The sequence below is a fragment of the Osmerus eperlanus genome, chromosome 24, assembly GCF_963692335.1.
Source record: "Osmerus eperlanus chromosome 24, fOsmEpe2.1, whole genome shotgun sequence".
In the NCBI taxonomy this organism is placed as follows: Eukaryota; Metazoa; Chordata; class Actinopteri; order Osmeriformes; family Osmeridae; genus Osmerus; species Osmerus eperlanus.
The window spans coordinates 1,252,535-1,263,632 of NC_085041.1; the positions used below are offsets into that span (position 1 = coordinate 1,252,535).

At 46.5% G+C, this 11,098-nt stretch overlaps 2 protein-coding genes across 5 annotated transcripts; both read left to right on the forward strand.

The window, feature by feature from the left end:
* Positions 1-909: 909 nt before the first annotated feature.
* On the forward strand, positions 910-4,641 carry cltrn (collectrin, amino acid transport regulator). Of its 2 annotated transcripts, none has more exons than XM_062450717.1 (7): positions 910-1,101; positions 1,228-1,240; positions 2,536-2,594; positions 3,072-3,157; positions 3,353-3,469; positions 3,747-3,941; positions 4,137-4,641. In XM_062450717.1, the coding sequence occupies exons 1-7, from the start codon at positions 1,012-1,014 to the stop codon at positions 4,267-4,269; spliced, it is 693 nt and encodes a 230-aa protein (XP_062306701.1). In that variant the 5' UTR covers positions 910-1,011; the 3' UTR covers positions 4,270-4,641. The 2 variants fall into 2 exon arrangements, with proteins under 2 accessions (XP_062306701.1, XP_062306700.1); XM_062450716.1 differs by having other exon boundaries at positions 915-1,059; positions 1,180-1,240.
* A 69-nt stretch (positions 4,642-4,710) lies between these two features.
* mdp1 (magnesium dependent phosphatase 1) lies at positions 4,711-7,502 on the forward strand. 3 transcript variants are annotated; one of them, XM_062450721.1, is made up of 6 exons: positions 4,711-5,591; positions 5,727-5,790; positions 5,960-6,141; positions 6,313-6,420; positions 6,658-6,743; positions 7,101-7,502. In XM_062450721.1, exons 3-6 carry the CDS (start codon positions 6,020-6,022, stop codon positions 7,187-7,189), a joined length of 405 nt encoding a protein of 134 aa, XP_062306705.1. In that variant the 5' UTR covers positions 4,711-5,591; positions 5,727-5,790; positions 5,960-6,019; the 3' UTR covers positions 7,190-7,502. The 3 variants fall into 3 exon arrangements, with proteins under 3 accessions (XP_062306705.1, XP_062306703.1, XP_062306704.1); XM_062450719.1 differs by having other exon boundaries at positions 6,013-6,141; XM_062450720.1 differs by having other exon boundaries at positions 6,034-6,141.
* Positions 7,503-11,098: the final 3,596 nt, after the last annotated feature.

Sequence of the window (11,098 nt, forward strand, 5' to 3'; positions counted from 1 at the left end):
TTTTTTTATAAAAGTGCAGTGACGTCCTCCTTGTCTAGAACTGAAACATCTCTAAAAACATTTCAAAATATATATTTTTGATCAGCCTTTATCGGGTAATTTGTGCATATCAATGATTAAAACAATTAAGCTTTAATGTGCAGATGGTAAAGTAGTGTGAATACCTTCTAGCGTGTGCGAGATGTTGGGCTGTTAGTATAGGAGAGTACAGCTCAGGGAGTCAGGTGGCTGAGCGGTTAGGGAATCGGGCTAGTAATCAGAAGGTCGCCGGTTCGATTCCCGGCCGTGCAAAATTACGTTGTGGCCTTGGGCAAGGCACTTCACCCTACTTGCCTCGGGGGAATGTCCCTGTACTTACTGTAAGTCGCTCTGGATAAGAGCGTCTGCTAAATGACTAAATGTAAATGTAATGTAAATGGTTAGAGCACTGCAGATCAAGGGGTTGCGGGTTCAAATTCCCCTGTGCTATACTTAGATAACAATGCCTGCTAAATGATCACATTATGGTAAGGCCAGAGAGCTGGCTGACTAAACACACTCTGCTGGACAAACACTGTGTCGGTCTGTGTGTGGACCTGTCCAGCACGCTGTTTCACACTAACACACTGCGACACTTGGTCAAACAACAGCTACATTATCTGGAGGGCTTTCACTGACACACACACCTACACACACATGCACAAATATACACACACACACCTATACAGATACACATACACACATGAACACAAACACGCATTTATACAGACACACACATGCACACATAAACACACACACACACACAACCATGTTCACGCGTCGCCGTGTCTTTAAACAGGAGGAACTACTCAGCCAACATCTGACGCCTGTTAAACAACACTCCAGAGAGGGCGTGGCTGTCAGAATAACTCACCCATTAAGCCTGACTGTCCACAAGCTCCTCCTCTCAGCCTGATCACCTGGACACCTCCTCCTCCTTGACTGCCTGGACTGGATCTACAGGGAGTTATTCAGCCCTGCCTGCTAGCTACCATGTTGTCTCTACTGCTGCTCTGTCTGGCCCTGGCCCCGGCCCCGACCCTGGCACAAGACCCGGCCCCGGCCCTGGCCCCGACCCCGGCACTGGCACAAGACCCGACCCCGGCCCTGGCCCCGACCCCGGCACTGGCACAAGACCCGACCCCGGCCCCGACCCCGGCACTGGCACAAGACCCGACCCCGGCCCTGGTCCTGGCCCCGGCACAGGACCTCTGCAAGCCTGGTGAGTCCCTAGACTTAACAGTTTACTTACAAAGACGAAGCACAGATAGGCTTGGATATATTAAAGTTAATCTGTATGTGAACCATAGTCCACTTTGGTAACTTTTTAAAATTGTATTTCTTCTTACACTTTTGTGTAGAAAAAGGCATAAAATATAATGACAATGTATTGAGCTAAATACATTTGAATCAGATTTAAGTTTATTCATTTTTTAACCCTTGTGTTATCTTCGGGTCGTTCTGACCCATCAGTCATTGTGACCCACCGTCGTATTGCGACAACTTTACCGCATACAAAAACAAAGTGAAGCATTTTCTTTTAACCGTTGGGCTGTCTCAGACCCCCCACATTGCGAAGGTTAAAAGAAAATTATTTTTATTTGTTTTTGTATTGGGTAAAATTGGGTAAACACAACGATGGTTCGTTATGAACCTTTGGGTCATGTGACCCGAAGGCAGCACGAGGGTTAAGTGTAGTCTTCACCTGCCGGGGTCAGTCCTCACGTCTCCTCACGGCCTCACTGACTGTTTGTTTACGGGCAGACGTCAGACTTTGTATTGTTGTTATCGTGGAGGTCCGGGTTGGAATCCTCGGATTGTCTGGAGGTTCTAATGTCGTGTTCTCGGCTGGTTCGTGTCGGGTTCAGAAACCGCAGTACTGAATGTTCTTTTAAGGAACATCATAAGGATACTTTGTTTACCTCAGATTAGAATAGTGAGCAGAGCCAGCGAACCTTCTCTGAGACTGTTTCAATGTTTCACTGTTCAGTTCCATAGTCTGTTTCAACCAGTGAGTTCTGACTAGTCCCTGTGTACGTGTATGCTTAACCCTCGTGCTGCCTTCGGGTCACATGACCCAAAGGTTCATAACGAACCATCGTTGTGTTTACCCAATTTTACCCAATACAAAAACAAATAAAAATAATTTTATTTTAACCTTCGCAATGTGGGGGGTCTGAGACAGCCCAACGGTTAAAAGAAAATGCTTCACTTTGTTTTTGTATGCGGTAAAGTTGTCGCAATACGACGGTGGGTCACAATGACTGATGGGTCAGAACGACCCGAAGATAACACAAGGGTTAACAGCATAATCACAGGACAGAAATAAACATTTATGTGATTGAGACACTGTGCGAAAGATGACTAATCCTCACCTAAACTCCCCATCTTAATGAACGTACGTGTTGATTTGTGATACAGGGCCCTTGTTTTGGCCGTTTAACATTTTTCAAAAAATTCTACTGAAAATATGACTAAATTGAATGACTTATTTATTATATTGTTTATTCTCAATAGAAACTTCAAACGCATACAAAGTGAGAATCAGTGTGAAGACTGCCCTGGGAGATCAAGCTGTGAGTAGCTGGGTTACCTGGGTGACCTATCCTGCACATTACATCTACATTTAGTTCATTTAGCGGACGCTTTTACCCAAAGCGATGAACAGATAGTAGAAATAGAGCATCTAGAAAGTTCAGCAGAAGATCAAAGATCAGAAGTGCATCGAGCTGCACCAGACCAAACTCTCCCTCAGATGTGTTCTAGAATGGATGGATGGTTACATGACCTGAACAGTGTTCTAGAATGGATGGATGGTTACATGACCTGAACAGTGTTCTAGAATGGATGGATGGTTACATGACCTGAACAGTGTTCTAGAATGGATGGATGGTTACATGAAATGAACAGTGTTCTAGAATGGATGGATGGTCACATGACCTGAACAGTGTTCTAGAATGGATGGTCACATGACCTGAACAGTGTTCTAGAATGGATGGATGGTCACATGACCTGAACAGTGTGGTGAATGTTTCTGTTGTTCCTCACCGCAGTACGAATGGAACGAAAGCGAGACGTTCCTGTTCCGAGCCACCATCGCGTTCGCTATGAGGCAGCACTTCGACACAGAGACCTACAAGTGAGTCACATGCCCAGCATCTGTATGTTTTGTACATTTAGTTTCCTTTGTTGCATATTTTGTTGCATCTATGTGTCTATCTACCTCTCTATGTATCACACCATCAGTACCATGTCATGTCTGTGACGCAAGTGTAGTTGTTGTGGTCTGTGTCTGGTCTGTTGTGTCTGGTGTGACGCTGTCCCTCTCCCCCAGTGTCTCCAGCGTCCTGGTGTGTAACGAGACCCGCAGGGTGTCCTTCTGGTTCGTGGTGACGTCCCCTGAGGATCAGTCTGTGCTGGTGGACAAGGACCAGGTGGAGAGGGCTATCAGGTACACACACCTGGTACACACACCTGGTACACACACCTGGTACACACACCTGGCCCCCCCCTTACTACGACATGTAAACACACTGACCCACTCACTACGATTCACAAGACCCTCCTGTCTGTCTGTCTATTCATCCAAAAATCCATCTTTGTACTTTAGTAGATGATCTCTGTACTTTCATAACAATGATTACGTGGCAGAAACGATGGGCGCAGATGGCACGTTTTTTCCATTCATGCGCAAAAGCATCATAATAAAACGCTTTTATGACCGACAGGAAGTACAGGCATCGCATCAACAACGTCTTCCTGCTGACTGACAGGACCCTGGAGTTCCTGGGCATCCCCCCGACCTTTGCCACGCCGGTGAACCCCGACACGCCAGCCTGGCTCATTGTGTTCGGGGTGGTAATCGGGTTGGTGTGTGCTGGCATCGTGGCCCTGTTAGTCTCTTCTGTCCTCCAGAGGAAACGGTCAGTTCTCACTCATTCGATACTTTTAAATCACTTCATCTTTTCTGTCATACATGAGTCACACTTCACCTTATCATGCCAGTGAACAGAACTCGCCTGGAAAGTTCTGCAGCGCAGATCAGACGTCTGTTATCCTCCCAATAATGCGAGGTAGGCCTACCGCTGAGTCTCTGTGTCCGTTTCATTCCCTTCCAGAAAGAAGAGTGGAACGGCAGGTGAGGAGGAGGAGGGGAAGCCGGTGAAAGTGGAGAACGGAATTGCTTGTGAGAACCTGGAAGGCGTTCATAACGGAGCGTTCACGGACGATGACCGCTTCACGAAGATGTAACGGCTGTCGAGCGAGTACAGAGCGTGAGACAGCTCCAAAGAGACTTTAGACTGTTTGCCTAAAAGAAAAAAAAACGTACTCCAAGTATGATTCTGAAGGATGTATTTTTAGAATGTATAATCAGCGGGGACTATAATTTGACAAATAATCCTCATCACATTTTAGAATAAGACAAGATGCAAGGTATGCCAGTTTTTCAAGTTTTATCCCAGCATGTAGCCTAAGCAAGACTGGCAACCGAATCAAACATGAAGTCCCTTCGGTTTCTATGGGCCTGATTCTCTGTTTTAGCTTGTGATCACATTGTACAGTATTTTCCACTGCTGTGTTTGCGTAATGTTGTGTACTGTATTTAAATCCATTTATCCAGCCGGGCTGCATGCATTTCTTAGACACTAAAGTTGAACAGGCATTGACAGTGTATCATCAAATAAAAAGAGTTATTTGATGGCAGGCAACCTTTAACCCTGAGAGACACATCAGCAAATAACATAAGAGTAAAAGGATGATAGACCACAGTAAAGGAGCAAGTTAAGAGATGATTAACACACTGTCTCTAGACACTGTATCCAGTTAAGAGTTAAATACCTATTAAATCTTTTTACTGCTTTGTTTTTCACCGTGACTAAGAGTAGGGGTTAGGTTAGTAATTTCAATGTTAGCGGTTTTACTGTAAGACCACATTCAGTAGGGTTCGCTTTCTTTAGCTTCGTAGCCTACTATGGCCTAATTTGTTGTTATGGTGTTTGGCCTATAAATTACATGACAACAAGAATAGGCAAGACCCTCCCAACCCTTATTTTCAGCATGACTCTGCTCATCTGATCTCATAGCAGAAGAGAAACAAAGGTAGCCGGCAGGAGCGGAGGTTGGGAAACGGAGAACATTGCCTACCTTTATGTTCACTAAACTGAAACATTCTGGCCTTTCACCAGCAGTTTGGCTACTTAAAAAAATGTTGCGATTAACTGAGGATAAACAAAACAACAAGATAGTTGGACAAATAGCGAACAAAAAAGAAGGAAAGGTATAGGCCTTCGAAGTTAGTAGCCCTGAAGGCTATTATGTTCATGTGTCTGGAGGTTAATGCGAAGTGCGCCCTCGTCTGGCTACCAGATGTAGTACACCCCAAGTCATGTGATTCTACTTCCGCAAATATTACGTCATGGCAGCGGCTTCATGCCAGTCACGGACTTTCGTGTTCAAGATGACAGGAGACTTTCTATAGTTTATCCAAAACTTAATTAACGGGTCAATATTCGGTAATCACTGAATCTATTTGCTGGCCATGGATAAACCCAAACTAATTGTGTTTGACCTGGGTAAGTGTGTACACTGTACAGCTTGATATCTAGCTAGCTAGGCAGTCTAGCAATAATAATTTACTCATCTGTGGCACTGTCATAATCTGAAATGTGTGGGTGTCCTGTTCTTTGTGTGCCTTTTTTATCTAAAAGATTACACTCTCTGGCCGTTTTGGGTAGATACCCATGTGTGTGCGCCATTCCACAGAGCCGAAGGGTGAGTGTCTGGGCTATCATGGTCTGAACTTGAAAAAATATATTTGTTAAAGATGACCCAACCAGCTATCTAAAACTACTGTATTGTGTCAGTATACGTATCGACCAAATGCGGACATTTATTTCTGTGGCTTAATACTGAAACTCCACCTCTATTCAAACACTTCTAGCTGCTACCCGTTACCGTAGTTTCTGATGTCCTCGCGTGCTGTCTGCCCGTCAGCTGTTGCATGTCTTTCTCCAGCGGCGGCGTGTTGGACGCCAGGGGGGACCCGGTGACCCTGTACCGGGAAACGGTGGAGGTGCTGTCCTCTATCCATAGTCAGGGGATCACGATAGGAGTGGCGTCACGGTATGTAAGCAGAAACTCATGACATGTTCGGTACGCAGAAATCAAAGACACTACTGTATCATTAACAGAGTGAATGTGTTACTTCTCAGCGTTGTCAGTTTTCAGCTCGTCTTTGATGATTTAATATGTAATCGCATTATTAATTAGCCATTTCATCCGTTGATATTTCAGCACCGGAGAAGTGGACGGGGCCAATCAGCTTCTTTCTCTCTTCAATCTCAACCAGTACATTTCCTTTAAAGAAATATATCCAGGTTCAAAGGTCCCCCACTTCAAAAAGTAAGTTTGAAGTTGACATCAAATCATACAAGTCACTGATGCTTCTGTACCAACCACTACAGAAACGTGTGTGTGTGTGTACAGTGTGTGTGTGTACAGTGTGTGTGTGAATGTATGCATGTGATCTGTAACTGTCATCCTTTACATCTTCAGGCCCTGAGGGGTTGGGTGTGTGTGTGATGTGTGTGTGATGTGTGTGATGTGTGTGTGATGTGTGTGTGATGTGTGTGTCCACAGGCTGAGTGTGAACAGTGGGTTTCAGTTCAGTGAGATGATGTTCTTTGATGACGAGAGCAGAAACATCTCAGATATCAGCCGGCTAGGTAGTCAACCTGCGCCCCTCTCTCTCTCTCTCTCTCTCTCTCTCTCTCTCTCTCTCTCTCTCTCTCTCTCTCTCTCTCTCTCTCTCTCTCTCTCTCACACATACACCCCCCCCCCACACACCCCTCCCCCCACTCACACACACACACTCACGCACACACACACACACACACACACAAATACTTCAGCTAAATTAATAAAATGTCAATGTAAAATGTTAATGATACATGGTAGTAATGTTGCCTTCAGGTAATGTGCCATCACATGAAAGTTAATGGTAGACGGTAGTTAAGCATCATGTAAAGTGATGCAGTAAAGTGTAACTAAGGTGTTCTAAGGAGTGATCTGCTTCTCCTCAGGTGTCCACTGTGTGCTCGTACGTGACGGCGTAACCATGGCGCTGGCCAATCAGGAGCTCCAGAGATTCTCCTCCGACCATTTGTCATGACAGCAGACGGCCTTGCTTTGTGCAGTACCCAGGTGTTACCTCAGGGGGCAGTGTTGCGTCGTAAATGCACTGATTTCAAACGTCTTCGCTGCAGCTCCTGAAATGCTGTGTTCACTCTGACGACACAAACAATATGTTTGAGGTTTGGAAGAAAAAAGACTGATTAGATTTAATATTTTTGATGTGAGAAATTTTACAGTAGCCTATTGTTCAGAGAGGCGACGATTAAGCCATAATTACCCACAAAAACACGGTCAGAGAATTGTACAGAATCATATTGATGAAATATTAAATTATGATTGAGTGTTATGAGGAATAAGTCTCGTCATGTGTCTTTAATGTTTGTTTTCTTGTCTGTGATCCGGATGCTGCTACTCATCAGTGTAACCACATCGCTGCACATCTACGGTAATTACATTATCGTTAAATAATTTAATTTCTACTCGTTAATTACCTCAGTAGCATCCGTACACGCGTCTTCGACTCCCCTGTTAAGGCCATCAACCTGTTTGTAATGTGAGACGCCTCCTTGCTGGGAAACATCCCACCCACCCACACTCTCTCCCCAAAGTCCACAAAGATTGGTTCTCAAATTGGATTCTCATTAAGATGCATGGTTGATAAAGATTTAATTTCCCTGGCGATTTTGCCAGAGGCCTGAAACCAGCCCTATTCTCTGGGCCAAGCCAAGGTTGATGAACGTAGCTAACACATAATACATGGAAAATAACATTGGCATCATATAGTCCACAGCAAATGTAATGAGGTTTCAAATTATATCATTTTAGCGGAAATACCTCTGAGATTTTCTAAATCCATTTCAAGTTGAATCACTTCTTACTTGTTGTTTAGTTACGGTAAATTAAATTGCTTAATCTTTTTTATTTCCTCTGTTGTTTGGAGAGAACCCCAGGCCGACCTGAGAGAAGCAGGTTATAAAAACAAATCAACATCTCCTCAGTATCCGCGCGTTTCAACAGCAAAAACACTTTTACGAGAGGGTATGACAGAACAATTACAAAAATTATAAACCTTTTTTCATTTCCAAACACCGCTTCACAACAGTTTTAATTTTGAGTGAGTGCCCCGAGTGAACGTGTTTTTCATATAAACATTTAAAACAGCACTTCTGTAAATGGTTAGTTAGTGAAACATCCACTGATCGACCAGTTGTAAGACAGATCGTCCAGAGCAGGGCTGTTCAGTCCTGGTCCTGAAGGTCCACTGTCCTGTACAGGCGTTTCCCTGCTCCAACACACCTGATTCTAATGAGTGGTCGTTATCAAGCTCTGTGGAAGCCTGATAACGAACATTCATTAGAATCAGGTGTGCTGGAGCAGGGAAACATCTAGAACATGCAGGACCGTGGACCCCCAGGATCAGGACTGAACACCCCTGATGTACAGCATGTACCAGTCTCTCCATACACTGGCTCTACAGAGAGGGAAACCACTCATGTTAAATAAAGTCTATCGGCTATTTAACAGAAACTCAATCCATCTCTTGCTCCAGTGTGCACATTTGCATAGTGTTTTGTAGAGGTTAACAACAGTTAACCACAGTTAATAATAGGAGGATGTTTTCTTGTGGCTGTACAAGGGGAGATGTATTTACAGTAAACAAGCACCAGGACAATAGTGTGTATTGATGCAGTCCTCATATTCTGGAAAGACATCGGTAAGTGTGTGTACGTGTGTCCACGCGGGTGTGTGTCCACGCAAGTGTTTGTGTTTGTATGGAATTTAATCGTAAGTGTCCATATGTGTGTGTTGACCCGTGTGTGTGTGTGTCCAAGTGATGTGTGTATGTGGGCTTTAGAGTTGGTTTAATGCTGCCTCTCCAATTTTAATCCACTTCTAAATGTTGCATCGGAGTAACACAGTGAGCCATCAGCAGAGTGCCCCTATTAAACTATCAATATTAAATATCACAAATCCTCTCCATATTTCATGAGGCCTATTTTTCAACAATGCAGCTTCCACGCCTGGGAATCAATATTTCAGAAAGTGAATTTTTCATAACTTTAACTTGGAAAGCCTAAGTACATTATTCATATCAGTTACATGGGGAGTTTGAAAGCGACAGATCCCCTCTGTTTGTGGCGGAGGTGAGTTTGAGAAAGGTGCGCTCCGATCGGCTTCACTGGCGTTCAGACAGAAACGTCACTCTGTGGCTGCAGTGAGTTCCAGTGTTCCGGTTCTCTATTGCTTTTAAACTGCATCAGTCACAGTGTTGCACCTGTCGTCTCTTGCAACTCCTCACAACTGCCACCCTCATCCCACACCCACCCACCCTGCCCTGGCCTCACAACCCCCACCCTAATGTCACACACCTCCACCCTCCCCTCACACCTCCACCCTCCCCTCACACCTCCACCCTCCCCTCACACCTCCACCCTCCCCTCACACCTCCAACCTAGAACTCCCACCTGGTCTCTGATTCTACCTCCACTCTCTGTTTTTCATTCGTCTGAACAGTCTCTGCATCCCTCCTCCTCTCTCCCTCTGTTTTCTCCTCCTCCCCTAACCTCTCCCCCCTCTCCTTCTCCCCCTCCCCTAACCTCTCCCCCCTCTCCTTCTCCTCCTCCACTAACCTCTCCCCCCTCTCCTTCTCCCCCTCCACTAACCTCTCCTCCACTCTCTCTTTAATGATCTTCACCAGCTTGTTGAACTTCATGTCCAAGCCGGACGACCCTTCCCCCTCCATCTCCCCTTCTCCGTCCTGCCCCTCCCACCGTCTGTCCTGCCCCTGCCCCCCTCCGTCCTGCCCCTCCCCCCCTCCGTCGCTCTCCAGCGAGCTCAGTGACTCCGCCCTCGAGTCTCCGCCCTCAAACTCGTAGGTCTGTAGCGAGTCGTACGGCGGCTGCGATAGGTCAGAGGTCACCTGGTCCAGACGGAACTTCAGAAACTCCTCCATTCTAGTCCCCGCCCCCTCCGCCCCCAGGCCCCGCCCACCAACCGCCCCCAAGCCGCGGCCGTATCCCAGCATGCTTGGCGGCAGGGAGAGGAGCTGAGGGGTCAAGTCCCTCCTCCCCGCCAGCCCGAACGCGTTCAGCAGCTGTCCAGTCCCGCTCCCAGGTATCCCTCCACCGGGCTGGTTCAGCGAGCCCACGATGCTGTAGTTGTCATGGCTCCTGGAGGCCGCGCCCCGCCCCGCCCTCTCCGACACGGACGGGACGGATGACTCGGTGTCGGTCTCCTCCAGGGCGGAGCTGGACGCTGCTGTGTTGGTCTGGGAGGGCGTCAGCCGGCCCACGTCCTGGGATGACAAAGAGCTGCAGTGACTCTGGGGGGAGGAGGAGGAGGAGGAGAGGGGAGGGGGGGGAGGGGAGGGGAGGAGGGCAGGGCTGGGCTGTCACTGCAGGCTCAGGCTGAGGAGACGAAGGGGGAGGAGGAGGGGGGAGATAGAGGGGGTAGAAGAGGAGGAAGGAAGAGATGAGAAGGGGGACGTCATGGAGAGAGACACGAGAGAACATGAGAGGAGCAGCAGATCTGAGGGGATCTGGGAAGCCCTCTGTGACACGACTTGTAAACACAGCAGTGCGAATAAAACAGGGTTTGATTTGAAGAGAGAGCCGAGGTCACTGTACTGGGGTAGTACAGAGAGGTTAGTGTATTGGGGTACTCTGGCTGGTGAGATACACTACCATGTATTTGTATGTAGGTGTAATATGATGTTACTGTATTTAAAAACATGCGATTCTGATATTTAAATTGTTTATAATAAAGAATGACATCATCCCTATGCTGTGAACTATATTCATGTATGGTGTGTATGTTTATCTTAACTGAGAACTGAACACAAAACCACAAAAGTAGTTAACTGACCTTGTCCTGTCCATCGTCTATCCCTTGGTTCTGGCCCTGGTGCCTGAGGCCCCTGGATCTGGAACCAGGTCTGACCAGGGCC